General features: G+C 49.4%; 2 protein-coding genes across 3 annotated transcripts in view; one reads left to right on the top strand and one right to left on the bottom strand.

The window, feature by feature from the left end:
• Positions 1-15,069, bottom strand: part of LOC131131678 (acyl-coenzyme A thioesterase 2, mitochondrial-like) — a 294,081-nt gene that overhangs the window by 233,128 nt on the left and 45,884 nt on the right. The gene's annotated exons all lie outside the window — the stretch shown is intronic.
• On the top strand, positions 496-4,313 carry LOC131111066 (uncharacterized). 2 transcript variants are annotated; one of them, XM_078794564.1, is made up of 7 exons: positions 496-640; positions 1,768-1,874; positions 1,963-2,123; positions 2,263-2,377; positions 3,190-3,284; positions 3,395-3,444; positions 3,517-4,313. In XM_078794564.1, exons 3-7 carry the CDS (start codon positions 2,070-2,072, stop codon positions 3,566-3,568), a joined length of 366 nt encoding a protein of 121 aa, XP_078650690.1. In that variant the 5' UTR covers positions 496-640; positions 1,768-1,874; positions 1,963-2,069; the 3' UTR covers positions 3,569-4,313. The 2 variants fall into 2 exon arrangements, with proteins under 2 accessions (XP_078650690.1, XP_078650691.1); XM_078794565.1 differs by lacking the exon at positions 3,395-3,444 and having other exon boundaries at positions 497-640.

The following is a 15,069-nucleotide window of genomic DNA, read 5'->3' as shown; positions in this document are numbered from 1 at the left end:
ACTAAGTGCAACTATCGCCATAACGATGGCAATGCGAGGAAAAGGATTAACCGAGTCCTTGGCGGCTTACTCCGACAACGCGGCATGAAGCGCATCCCGCATTCCAACATCTCCGCCCACGACTTGCTTGCCGGCGGTTGCCATGTCAACGAGAGGGGAATTGAGACGCTCTATCTCAACTTCCGCCGAGAAAACGCTGCAAATCTGCAGTGGATTCACCACAACGGCTCTTTTAAGAGCCAACCACTTTTCCATAAAGAGCAAAATGTTCCAATGCATTCCACACACTGCAACGCACTGCTTCAGAATAAAACGTAAACAAATGGTTGTCGAATGGATCTGACCGATTAGAATGATGTACAAAATACTACACTCAGAAAATGACCCAGAGCCTTATTAAATATAACATAATAAAGTTTACTAACTTAGTAAATCCTCTGAAAATCATTTAATCGCTTACATAAATAAATGCTTAAGTCCAGCGCTTAAGCTTGGTGACGTAGACCGTCATGACGTGCCCCCTTCGCGTCCAAAGGGGTGGAGTTATGAGAGGTCTATGGCGCAGTTTCCGGCAACACAACACCAGCAAAGGTATCAAGACACGGCAAGCACGGCAAGTTATATGGACGACAATACATCGGTAAGTAGAGCACTTGCAATTTTTAAACTAATACCGACCCCGTCTTCCTTCAACTACGCTGGGTGTTGTTTTTTTAATGTCACCGCTATTCTGTTGTGCGTAAGCTAACTTTAGCTATGTTTGCTAGCCACCGAATTGCTCAGCTAACATGGCTCGTTGGGCGAACATACTTTAACAGGTAACGAACCATCGAACCGGAAAAGTTAAGCTTTTAACCGCGCTCTCTTTGTGTGTACGCCGTGTTTTGCTTAGTTTTACTTTGTTTTTGTAACATGACGTGATGTCGATATGCTCCGACGGGAAGCTCTTGTGGGAACAGCCGAGGTACTTCCGGAGCTCATTACAAATGGAATACAAGAGTATTCAACATTCGCTTTCTACCGCTCACCCCCACGAAGGTCGCGGGGGGTGCTGGAGTCTACTTAGAATTAAATTTGCATGTTTTTGGAATGTGGGAGGAAACCGGAGTACCCGGAGAAAACCCACGCATGCACGGGGAGAACATGCAAACTCCACACAGAGATGGGCAAAAGTATTCATTCAAATTATTTATTCATGGTTTTATATACAAAATATTTATTCGAATTATGAATTACTGCATGTTTTCCTGTAATTATATTTGGAGATATAATTAATATCAATGTGCATTTTTGGCAGGCGAGTGATTAGCGTGCAGACCTCACAGCTAAAAGATGCCAGTTCAATTCCACACTCGGCCATCTCTGTGTGGAGTTTGCATGTTCTCCCCGTGCATGCGTGGGTTTTCTCCGGTTACTCCGGTTTCCTCCCACATTCCTAAAACATGCTAGGTTAATTGGCGACTCCAAATTGTCCATAGGTATGAATGTGAGTGTGAATGGTTGTTTGTCTATATGTGCCCTGGGATTGGCTGGCCACCAGTCCAGGGTGTACCCTGCATCACGCCCGAAGACAGCTGGGATAGGCTCCAGCACCCCTCGCGACCCTCGTGAGGATGAGCAATCGAAAATGAATGCATGAATGAATGTGCATTTTAATTCTTTCTTTAGAACTGTGGATTTAAAACGCAATCCAAAAACTATGTACATGAAATTAGACAGCACTTTGAAAAACAAACCATCCTAACACTGTTTATGCTCTTTTTTAAGGTGGCGGCCCGTGGCCTGGCAATGTAGGCGCTGCACATTGGAGGATACTTCAAAAGGGGAGCTTCTCAAGCATTACCAAGTCAAGCACAGTATTTATGGTTGTGGCTGTAAGTACCTTGTCTTCATTTAAGATGTCCTTGTTCCCTTAAAACATGGAACAGTGGTGAAGTGGTATTCTTCCTCGCTATCCTCCAGGAGCTGAACCAAAACCAACTAATCACCAATTAAAGAAGAGAGACAGCCCAGTCATTAAGGACTTGATGTGCTGAACTTTTGCACATAGAGGAACATACGACATACAAATGAGCATCAGTGACATGAAGCTCAGGTGGCCTACCTTGTTTAATGTCTCACAGGTGAGTATTTGGATTTTTTGTGTCAAACACATTATGGACTGTAAACAACTACTGTATGTTTCACAGTTATACGTAAGTATGCACTTCTGTTTTTGTTGTCACTGATTCTTTTGTCTCTTCTTTCATATGCCTCTTTCAGGAGAGGAAGGTGCCAGAAGGGAGACGAAAGGACACCAAAACTGATGTCCTTGTTTCCAGCGAAGAAAAACGTTGTCAGAGCAAGAATTCAAGCACAGACGAACATTCTACTTCAGGTATTAAAACCATCCTCCACCTATTCAATTTGTACGTTACCTGCAATAGTCATCATTCCACCTGTCTTATTCACATTTCTCTCCATTCTCTGTTCACATCATACAGCTAACATTTATCTCTCCCTCCTATTTATTACTCATCCTTTCCTCCAGTCTTTCTAAAAGGAACTATACGTATGTACGAAGTACACAAAATATTGCACAATATGTCTGTCGTCAGCAACTAAGAAAACATGTTAATTTGAAATAAAGATCTGACAACAAGCCTTCTGCAGGTGCACAGCGCACAGACACAATGTCAGGGCGGTGAAAGTAAAATAATAACACGCACAGCACCTGACTGACATGACCTCTGCTTTTAGTTACTGTGACTGAGAGTAAGAAGCAAAATAGTCGTCCATCCTACCTGCTTAAGCTACACAAGCCTGAATAGATATCACTGTGACAACAGATACTGCCGCTTCATTCCTGCTGCTAGTTGCAATACAGATATTTTTATTTCACTCCAGCAACAGCCACAATAGCCACAATCTTACATACAGCCACTTGAACAGTTTTTGGTTTTTCTTCCTTAGTTTTCTGTGCCTCAATCTCTCACATCCTTTGCACACCGCACCACAATATCCAGTTATATTCACGCGCCTGGAAAATTTTTAGGTCTGAGTTTTTTTTGCTGCCATCACTACTTACAAACTTCCCTCTCATGTAATTTCTATAGAAATGTTTGAGACTCAAGTTTTTCTAGTAAATCAAAGCACTGCTTCAATGTGTAGTGTTGCTTTTTGTTACTTTAAACACTTTCTGTCCGGCAGATGGAATCCAACATGAGCAAACAAGGGACGTTGTCATCCGATGCCTTATTGACCGTCTTGCAGGAGATGCTAGTGCCCTTTTCCAGGACTTTGAGGTTGGTATACTACTGTACTTTTTATGCTTTTCAAGGTTTTAAAATTTTAGCAAATGTAATCTCAAATGCACAGCTGCAGTACAGTTATTTTTTCTTTACTGCACACAAAGATGGAGCTGCTTTTTGTATGCCATAAAGCAACTGTGGACAACAAAAGACAGTACGTGCTATTTCTCTTGTGACGTGCAAGTTGAACGTGAACTCCTAACAGCTGTCTTTACAATGTCTGCAGGATGCCGGGGATGGACCAACCAGCATTCAAGAAAAGATGGCATAGTGATTGAGGGCGGCACCGTCCACAGCACTCTTGGGGATCTTAGCCATGCCTGCTACTATCTGATGGGACTGCCGTATGCACGAGACCTGCGGTTCCCCAAGACCTCGTCATCCAGTTTTATGGTGTTCCAGAAAGTACTGCTGGATCTGGATTTATGGAAACCTTTCAAAGACTTCAAAAACTGAAGAATTACCTCCTGTATGTTTTTGGTGGCAGCAACACAGCGGTCAAGTGGTTAGCACACAGACCTAACAGCTAGGAGACCAGGGTTCAATTCCACCCTCGGCCATCTCTGTGTTGAATTTGCATGTTCTCCCCGTGCATGTGTGAATGTGGGTACTCCAGTTTCCTCCCACATTCCAAAAACAAGCTGTTAATTGGCAACTCCAAATTGTCCATAGGTATGAATGTAAACATACACATTAACTTTCTTTATTGTCATTGCACAATAACACAGCAGTGAAATTGCCACTGAAATGTTGTTGCCTGGCTCCCGTAATGTGAATGGTTGTTTATCTATATGTGCCCTGTGATTGGCTGGCCACCAGTCCAGGGTGTACCCCGCCTCTCGCCCATAGACAGCTGGGATAGGCTCCAGCACTTGTGAGGACAAAGCGGTAGAAAATGAATGAATGTTGTTGGTGGCCACTATTCAAAACGATGCTTTCTGAGTGATTTTTTGTTAGTGAGGTTTACCTGTCCTAAGTATAGAAGTTTCATGTGTTAATGTTTATTAAAGTGTCTTAATGTCATGATAATGTAATTCTTTCTGCATTTCAGCCATGTGCTGCATCAATTTCTGCCAGATGCTCATATGCTCATTTTGATGTTGATGTACCCTGAGGTTATATAATTCTAATGGAGATTTCTCAGACTATGTCCAATAATGATGGCGAGATGACACCCCGTGAGGCTTCGAACCATTTCAATCAACTGTATCTTCACGCCGCAAGTCCCTACCGCACGGTCCGATCGTCGCGAAATTTTTTATGGCGGTTCGGGGCGTCGGACGGGACGTGACCGCGCACCCGCCTCGCCGCCGCTGTCGCCCCCTCCTGGTGGAAAATTGCAAGTGCCGTGACTCCCTTACCGCTTATTCGCTCGCGGCGGTTTTTCGTACGGCGCGTCCGCGCGCCCATCTGGTCGCGCGCGCGACCCCGATCCGCGCGTACCCCCGACCCGCGCGTACCCCCGAGCGCGTCGGGGTGCTCGAGCCCGCTCATCACTGCTTGCAGTTTTAATTATTATTATTATTATTATTATTATTCCGACGAAAGGACGGCCATTTTGAGGGCCTCAACATGCCCGAAAACTCACCAAATTTTGCAAGCGCGTCAGGTCTGGCGAAAATTTCGATCTGGTGGGGGTCCCGAAAACAATGTTCCAAAATTGACTCTCTAGCGCCACCTTGGATTTGAAAAAAAATTAGCCCCCGACACCAGTTTCACCTATCGTCACGAAACTCGGTGGAGACGTCTATCGTGACAGGACGGACCAAAAAGTCTCAAGAACCCATATTGGAAAACGAACAGGAAGTCAGCCATTTTGGATGGCGGCGGCCGTTTTTGGGCCAGAAGTTGGGGTCGTATCTCGACGAACTCCTCCTAGGGGGTTTGACCAAATGAGTCCGTTGTTGCATCAACGGACACTAGACGGATGGCCGACGTTAAATTGCGAAGGATTTTGGGATATTCCATACGATGTGGGCGTGGCACGCCCCCAAATTTTCCCCTTGTTCATCTGCCCCGGCCTTGCACGCTGAGCGTAACTGTAGACGTGAATAACTTGGCTCCACGTGGTCAGATCTTCATCATACTTGGTACATGTGATCATGGTCCCGCCCCGAAGGTCCCCGTAGGTCACTTCCTGATTTCGTCGCAGCGCCACCTATTGGCGACAGGCTAAAGGCGTGTCATCTACATGAGGCCTTTTCTGCCAGGAGATTCATCAGATGAACATCAGGGTCACAAGGTCACTGCCTGACAGCCTGGTGAAGCCTGTTGATGGACCATGATGCAGGAAAAGCGAACGTGGTGGGCGTGGCCTGGCGGCGAATGCTCAGACCTCGCCATTTACATAGAAAAGGTCATCATTCGCCCGCAAAAGGTCGCATGGGCTTGAAAGCTCATAGGGGGGGTCAGAATCCAGGCCTGAGCGGCCTGGTGTGGCCCCCATATGAAACTAAGCCAAATTGACTCACTAGCGCCACCTACAAGTTTTAAAATAATTATCCCTCGCCTCCCGTTGCACGTATCGGCATGATTTTCGGAGGAGACATCACTCGTGACAGGACGCACAAAAAAGTCTCAAGAACCCATGTTCTAAAACCAACAGGAAGTCGGCCATTTTAGGTGGCGGCGGCCATTTGGGGGCGGAAGTATGGGTCGTATCTCGACGAACTCCTCCTAGGGGGTTTGACTGAATGAGTCCGTTGTTGCATCAACGGACACTAGACGGATGGCCCACGTTAAATTGCGAAGGATTTTGGGATATTCCATACGATGTGGGCGTGGCACGCCCCCAAATTTTGCCCATTTTCATATGTCCGGGCCTTGCACGCTGAGCGTAACTGTAGACGTGAATAACTTGGCTCCACGTGGTCAGATCTTCATCATACTTGGTACATGTGATCATGGCCCCGCCCCGAAGGTCCCCGTAGGTCACTTCCTGATTTCGTCGCAGCGCCACCTATTGGCGACAGGCTAAAGGCGTGTCATCTACATGAGGCCTTTTCTGCCAGGAGATTCATCAGATGAACATCAGGGTCACAAGGTCACTGCCTGACAGCCTGGTGAAGCCTGTTGATGGACCATGATGCAGGAAAAGCGAACGTGGTGGGCGTGGCCTGGCGGCGAATGCTCAGACCTCGCCATTTACATAGAAAAGGTCATCATTCGCCCGCAAAAGGTCGCATGGGCTTGAAAGCTCATAGGGGGGGTCAGAATCCAGGCCTGAGCGGCCTGGTGTGGCCCCCATATGAAACTAAGCCAAATTGACTCACTAGCGCCACCTACAAGTTTTAAAATAATTATCCCTCGCCTCCCGTTGCACGTATCGGCATGATTTTCGGAGGAGACATCACTCGTGACAGGACGCACAAAAAAAGTCTCAAGAACCCATGTTCTAAAACCAACAGGAAGTCGGCCATTTTAGGTGGCGGCGGCCATTTGGGGGCGGATGTATGGGTCGTATCTCGACGAACTCCTCCTAGGGGGTTTGACCGAATGAGTCCGTTGTTGCATCAACGGACACTAGACGGATGGCCCACGTTAAATTGCGAAGGATTTTGGGCCGCTCCATAGGATGTGGGCGTGGCACGCCACCAAACTTTGACCATTTCATATCTGGCCCTGCCTGGTGTCTGGCCTTGCCTTGAAGCAATGTACATCAAAGTCAATACACAGTTTGACTGACAGACTGATGATGTCAGTTGATGGACTATGATGTGTGCAAAGCACATGTGGGGGGCGTGGCCACGGCGAATGGTCAGCCTTCGCCATTGACCATCAAAAGGTCATCATTTGCCTGCAGAAGGTCACAGGCTGCTGAAATCTTAAACGTCAGGCCTTAATCCAGGCCTGAGCGCCCTGGTGGTGCTCCCATGTGACACCAATCTAAATTGACACACTAGCGCCACCTAGAAGTTTCAATTCATTATCCCTCGCCACCCGTTACACGTATCACTATGATTTTCGGTGGAGACGTCTATCATGACAGGACGCACCTAACGCTCCAGAAGCCATGTTCAAAACACAGCGCCACCAACTGGTGGAAATGTATATCTGCCGTAACTTCCTGATTCATGGTCAGATTGTCTTGAAATTTTTTTTGGTGTGTTGGGTCAATCTCTGGTCTGTTATACTGTGTGTACATAAACTCTATAGCGCCACCAACTGGTGGAAATGTATATAGCCGTAACTTCCTTACGCACGGTCGGATCGGCCCCTAATTTTTTCTGTTGGTTCGGGGTACCCTCCGGTCCGTTACCGTGTGGGCGCATACACTCTATAGCGCCACCCACAGGCGGAAACGTATATCCGCCGCAAGGACCTACCGCACGGTCCGATCGTCGTGAATTTTTTTATGGCGGTTCGCGGCGTCGGACGGGACGTGACCGCGCACCCGCCTCGCCGCCGCTGTCGCCCCCTCCTGGCGGAAAATTGCAAGTGCCGTGACTCCCTTACCGCTTATCCGCTCGCCGCGGTTTTTCGTACGGCGCGTCCGCGCGCCCGTCCGGTCGCGCGCGCGACCCCGACCCGCGCGTACCCCCGACCCGCGCGTACCCCCGAGCGCGTCGGGGTGCTCGAGCCCGCTCATCACTGCTTGCAGTTTTAATTATTATTATTATTATTCCGACGAAAGGACGGCCATTTTGAGGGCCTTAACATGCCCGAAAACTCACCAAATTTTGCAAGCGCGTCAGGTCTGGCGAAAATTTCGATCTGGTGGGGGTCCCGAAAACAATGTTCCAAAATTGACTCTCTAGCGCCACCTTTAATTTTTGAAAAAATTGGCCCCCGCCACCAGTTTCACCTATCGTCACGAAACTTGGTGGAGACGTCTATCGTGACAGGACGGACCAAAAAGTCTCAAGAACCCATATTGGAAAACGAACAGGAAGTCGGCCATTTTGGATGGCGGCGGCCTTTTTCCTGCCAGAAGTTGGGGTCGTATCTCGACGAACTCCTCCTAGGGGGTTTGACCAAATGAGTCCGTTGTTGCATCAACGGACACTAGACGGATGGCCGACGTTAAATTGCGAAGGATTTTGGGATATTCCATACGATGTGGGCGTGGCACGCCCCCAAATTTTGCCCATTTTCATATGTCCGGGCCTTGCACGCTGAGCGTAACTGTAGACGTGAATAACTTGGCTCCACGTGGTCAGATCTTCATCATACTTGGTACATGTGATCATGGCCCCGCCCCGAAGGTCCCCGTAGGTCACTTCCTGATTTCGTCGCAGCGCCACCTATTGGCGACAGGCTAAAGGCGTGTCATCTACATGAGGCCTTTTCTGCCAGGAGATTCATCAGATGAACATCAGGGTCACAAGGTCACTGCCTGACAGCCTGGTGAAGCCTGTTGATGGACCATGATGCAGGAAAAGCGCACGTGGTGGGCGTGGCCTGGCGGCGAATGCTCAGGCCTCGCCATTTACATAGAAAAGCTCATCATTCGCCCGCAAAAGGTCGCATGGGCTTGAAAACTCATAGGGGGGGGCAGAATCCAGGCCTGAGCGGCCTGGTGTGGCCCCCATATGAAACCAAGCCAAATTGACTCACTAGCGCCACCTAGAAGTTTTAAAATAATTATCCCTCGCCTCCCGTTGCACGTATCGGCATGATTTTCGGAGGAGACATCACTCGTGACAGGACGCACAAAAAAGTCTCAAGAACCCATGTTCAAAAACCAACAGGAAGTCGGCCATTTTAGGTGGCGGCGGCCATTTGGGGGAGGATGTAGGGGTCGTATCTCGACGAACTCCTCCTAGGGGGTTTGACCGAATGAGTCCGTTGTTGCATCAACGGACACTAGACGGATGGCCCACGTTAAATTGCGAAGGATTTTGGGCCGCTCCATAGGATGTGGGCGTGGCACGCCACCAAACTTTGACCATTTCATATCTGGCCCTGCCTGGTGTCTGGCCTTGCCTTGAAGCAATGTACATCAAAGTCAATACACAGTTTGACTGACAGACTGCTGAAGTCAGTTGATGGACTATGATGTGTGTAAAGCACATGTGGGGGGCGTGGCCACGGCGAATGGTCAGCCTTCGCCATTGACCATCAAAAGGTCATCATTTGCCTGCAGAAGGTCACAGGCTGCTGAAATCTTAAACGTGAGGCCTTAATCCAGGCCTGAGCGCCCTGGTGGTGCTCCCATGTGACACCAATCTAAATTGACACACTAGCGCCACCTAGAAGTTTCAATTCATTATCCCTCGCCACCCGTTACACGTATCACTATGATTTTCGGTGGAGACGTCTATCATGACAGGACGCACTTAACGCTCCAGAAGCCATGTTCAAAACACAGCGCCACCAACTGGTGGAAATGTATATCTGCCGTAACTTCCTGATTCATGGTCAGATTGTCTTGAAATTTTTTTTGGTGTGTTGGGTCAATCTCTGGTTTGTTATACTGGGTGTACATAGACTCTATAGCGCCACCAACTGGTGGAAATGTATATAGCCATAACTTCCTTCCACATGGTCGGATCAAGCCCAAATTTTTTCTGGTGGTTTGGGGTACCCTCTGGTCTATGACTGTGTGTGTACATAGACTCTATAGCGCCACCAACTGGCGGAAATGTATATAGCCGTAACTTCCTTCCACATGGTCGGATCAAGCCCACATTTTTTCTGGTGGTTTGGGGTACCCTCTGGTCTATGACTGTGTGTGTACATAGACTGTATAGCGCCACCAACTGGTGGAAATGTATATAGCCGTAACTTCCTTCCACATGGTCGGATCAAGCCCAAATTTTTTCTGGTGGTCTGGGGTACCCTCTGGTCTATGACTGTGTGTGTACATAGACTCTATAGCGCCACCAACTGGTGGAAGTGTATATAGCCGTAACTTCCTTCCACATGGTCGGATCAGCCCACAAAATTTTCTGGTGGTCTGGGGTACCCTCTGGTCTATGTCTGTGTGTGTACATAGACAGTATAGCGCCACCAACTGGTGGAAATGTATATAGCCGTAACTTCCTTCCACATGGTCGGATCAAGCCCAAATTTTTTCTGGTGGTTTGGGGTACCCTCTGGTCTATGACTGTGTGTGTACATAGACTCTATAGCGCCACCAACTGGTGGAAATGTATATAGCCGTAACTTCCTTCCACATGGTCGGATCAAGCCCAAATTTTTTCTGGTGGTTTGGGGTACCCTCTGGTCTATGACTGTGTGTGTACATAGACTCTATAGCGCCACCAACTGGTGGAAATGTATATAGCCGTAACTTCCTTCCACATGGTCGGATCAGGCCCAAATTTTTTCTGGTGGTCTGGGGTACCCTCTGGTCTATGACTGTGTGTGTACATACACTGTATAGCGCCACCAACTGGTGGAAATGTATATAGCCGTAACTTCCATCCACATGGTCGGATCAAGCCCAAATTTTTTCTGGTGGTTTGGGGTACCCTCTGGTCTATGACTGTGTGTGTACATAGACTATATAGCGCCACCAACTGGTGGAAATGTATATAGCCGTAACTTCCTTCCACATGGTCGGATCAGGCCCAAATTTTTTCTGGTGGTCTGGGGTACCCTCTGGTCTATGACTGTGTGTGTACATACGCTATAGCGCCACCAACTGGTGGAAATGTATATCTGCCGTAACTTCCTTACGCACGGTCGGATCGGCCCCTAATTTTTTCTGTTGGTTCGGGGTACCCTCCGGTCCGTTACCGTGTGGGCCAACCACTCTATAGCGCCACCCACAGGCGGAAACGTATATCCGCCGCAAGGACCTACCGCGCGGTCCGATCGTCGTGAATTTTTTTATGGCGGTTCGCGGCGTCGGACGGGACGTGACCGCGCACCCGCCTCGCCGCCGCTGTCGCCCCCTCCTGGCGGAAAATTGCAAGTGCCGTGACTCCCTTACCGCTTATCCGCTCGCCGCGGTTTTTCGTACGGCGCGTCCGCGCGCCCGTCCGGTCGCGCGCGCGACCCCGACCCGCGCGTACCCCCGACCCGCGCGTACCCCCGAGCGCGTCGGGGTGCTCGAGCCCGCTCATCACTGCTTGCAGTTTTAATTATTAGGGCTCGAGCACTGACCAGTGCGAAAGCCCTATTGTTATCGTTCCGTTTATTATTATTATTATTATTATTATTCTGCCAACCGTCGGCCTTTTTGAGGGCCTCAACATGCCCGAAAACTCACCAAATTTGGCGAGCGCATCAGGTCTGGCGAAAAATTTTATATTTTATGGGTTTCAAATATCATGTTCCAAAATTGGCTCTCTAGCGCCACCTTGAATTTTAAAAAAAATTAGCCCCCGACACCAGTTTCACCTATCGTCACGAAACTCGGTGGAGACGTCTATCGTGACAGGCCGGACCAAAAAGTCTCAAGAACCCATATTGGAAAACGAACAGGAAGTCGGCCATTTTGGATGGCGGCGGCCGTTTTTGGGCCAGAAGTTGGGGTCGTATCTCGACGAACTCCTCCTAGGGGGTTTGACCGAATGAGTCCGTTGTAGCATCAACGGACACTAGACGGATGGCCGACGTTAAATTGCGAAGGATTTTGGGATATTCCATACGATGTGGGCGTGGCACGCCCCCAAATTTTGCCCATTTTCAAATGTCCGGCCCTTGCACGCTGAGCGTAACTGTAGACGTGAATAACTTGGCTCCACGTGGTCAGATCTTCATCATACTTGGTACATGTGATCATGGCCCCGCCCCGAAGGTCCCCGTAGGTCACTTCCTGATTTCGTCGCAGCGCCACCTATTGGCGACAGGCTAAAGGCGTGTCATCTACATGAGGCCTTTTCTGCCAGGAGATTCATCAGATGAACATCAGGGTCACAAGGTCACTGCCTGACAGCCTGGTGAAGCCTGTTGATGGACCATGATGCAGGAAAAGCGAACGTGGTGGGCGTGGCCTGGCGGCGAATGCTCAGACCTCGCCATTTACATAGAAAAGGTCATCATTCGCCCGCAAAAGGTCGCATGGGCTTGAAAGCTCATAGGGGGGGTCAGAATCCAGGCCTGAGCGGCCTGGTGTGGCCCCCATATGAAACCAAGCCAAATTGACTCACTAGCGCCACCTACAAGTTTTAAAATAATTATCCCTCGCCTCCCGTTGCACGTATCGGCATGATTTTCGGAGGAGACATCACTCGTGACAGGACGCACAAAAAAGTCTCAAGAACCCATGTTCTAAAACCAACAGGAAGTCGGCCATTTTAGGTGGCGGCGGCCATTTGCGGGCGGAAGTATGGGTCGTATCTCGACGAACTCCTCCTAGGGGGTTTGACCGAATGAGTCCGTTGTAGCATCAACGGACACTAGACGGATGGCCGACGTTAAATTGCGAAGGATTTTGGGATATTCCATACGATGTGGGCGTGGCACGCCCCCAAATTTTGCCCATTTTCATATGTCCGGCCCTTGCACGCTGAGCGTAACTGTAGACGTGAATAACTTGGCTCCACGTGGTCAGATCTTCATCATACTTGGTACATGTGATCATGGCCCCGCCCCGAAGGTCCCCGTAGGTCACTTCCTGATTTCGTCGCAGCGCCACCTATTGGCGACAGGCTAAAGGCGTGTCATCTACATGAGGCCTTTTCTGCCAGGAGATTCATCAGATGAACATCAGGGTCACAAGGTCACTGCCTGACAGCCTGGTGAAGCCTGTTGATGGACCATGATGCAGGAAAAGCGAACGTGGTGGGCGTGGCCTGGCGGCGAATGCTCAGACCTCGCCATTTACATAGAAAAGGTCATCATTCGCCCGCAAAAGGTCGCATGGGCTTGAAAGCTAATAGGGGGGGTCAGAATCCAGGCCTGAGCGGCCTGGTGTGGCCCCCATATGAAACTAAGCCAAATTGACTCACTAGCGCCACCTACAAGTTTTAAAATAATTATCCCTCGCCTCCCGTTGCACGTATCGGCATGATTTTCGGAGGAGACATCACTCGTGACAGGACGCACAAAAAAGTCTCAAGAACCCATGTTCTAAAACCAACAGGAAGTCGGCCATTTTAGGTGGCGGCGGCCATTTGGGGGCGGATGTATGGGTCATATCTCGACGAACTCCTCCTAGGGGGTTTGACCGAATGAGTCCGTTGTTGCATCAACGGACACTAGACGGATGGCCCACGTTAAATTGCGAACCATTTTGGGCCGCTCCATAGGATGTGGGCGTGGCACGCCACCAAACTTTGACCATTTCATATCTGGCCCTGCCTGGTGTCTGGCCTTGCCTTGAAGCAATGTACATCAAAGTCAATACACAGTTTGACTGACAGACTGATGAAGTCAGTTGATGGACTATGATGTGTGTAAAGCACATGTGGGGGGCGTGGCCACGGCGAATGGTCAGCCTTCGCCATTGACCATCAAAAGGTCATCATTTGCCTGCAGAAGGTCACAGGCTGCTGAAATCTTAAACGTGAGGCCTTAATCCAGGCCTGAGCGCCCTGGTGGTGCTCCCATGTGACACCAATCTAAATTGACACACTAGCGCCACCTAGAAGTTTCAATTCATTATCCCTCGCCACCCGTTACACGTATCACTATGATTTTCGGTGGAGACGTCTATCAAGACAGGACGCACTTAACGCTCCAGAAGCCATGTTCAAAACACAGCGCCACCAACTGGTGGAAATGTATATCTGCCGTAACTTCCTGATTCATGGTCAGATTGTCTTGAAATTTTTTTTGGTGTGTTGGGGCAATCTCTGGTCTGTTATACTGTGTGTACATAGACTGTATAGCGCCACCAACTGGTGGAAATGTATATAGCCGTAACTTCCTTCCACATGGTCGGATCAGCCTACAAATTTTTCTGGTGGTCTGGGGTACCCTCTGGTCTATGACTGTGTGTGTACATAGACTGTATAGCGCCACCAACTGGTGGAAATGTATATAGCCGTAACTTCCTTCCACATGGTCGGATCAGGCCCAAATTTTTTCTGGTGGTCTGGGGTACCCTCTGGTCTGTGACTGTGTGTGTACATAGACTGTATAGCGCCACCAACTGGTGGAAATGTATATAGCCGTAACTTCCTTCCACATGGTCGGATCAGGCCCAAATTTTTTCTGGTGGTCTGGGGTACCCTCTGGTCTATGACAGTGTGTGTACATAGACTGTATAGCGCCACCAACTGGTGGAAAGGTATATCTGCCGTAACTTCCTCACGCACGGTCGGATCGGCCCCTAATTTTTTCTGTTGGTTCGGGGTACCCTCCGGTCCGTTACCGTGTGGGCGCATACACTCTATAGCGCCACCCACAGGCGGAAACGTATATCCGCCGCAAGGACCTACCGCGCGGTCCGATCGTCGTGAATTTTTTTATGGCGGTTCGCGGCGTCGGACGGGACGTGACCGCGCACCCGCCTCGCCGCCGCTGTCGCCCCCTCCTGGCGGAAAATTGCAAGTGCCGTGACTCCCTTACCGCTTATCCGCTCGCCGCGGTTTTTCGTACGGCGCGTCCGCGCGCCCGTCCGGTCGCGCGCGCGACCCCGACCCGCGCGTACCCCCGACCCGCGCGTACCCCCGAGCGCGTCGGGGTGCTCGAGCCCGCTCATCACTGCTCGCAGTTTTAATTAGGGCTCGAGCACTGACCAGTGCGAAAGCCCTATTGTTATCGTTCCGTTTATTATTATTATTATTATTATTATTATTCTGCCAACCGTCGGCCTTTTTGAGGGCCTCAACATGCCCGAAAACTCACCAAATTTGGCGAGCGCATCAGGTCTGGCGAAAAATTTTATATTTTATGGGTTTCAAATATCATGTTCCAAAATTGGCTCTCTAGCGCCACCTTG

Source organism: Doryrhamphus excisus, linkage group LG11 (assembly GCF_037039965.1).
Source record: "Doryrhamphus excisus strain RoL-2023G ecotype Guam linkage group LG11, RoL_Dexc_Guam_v1.1, whole genome shotgun sequence".
NCBI lineage: Eukaryota > Metazoa > Chordata > Actinopteri > Syngnathiformes > Syngnathidae > Doryrhamphus > Doryrhamphus excisus.
Note: the sequence above shows the minus strand (reverse complement) of the source record. Positions and strands in the feature narration are given on the sequence as shown.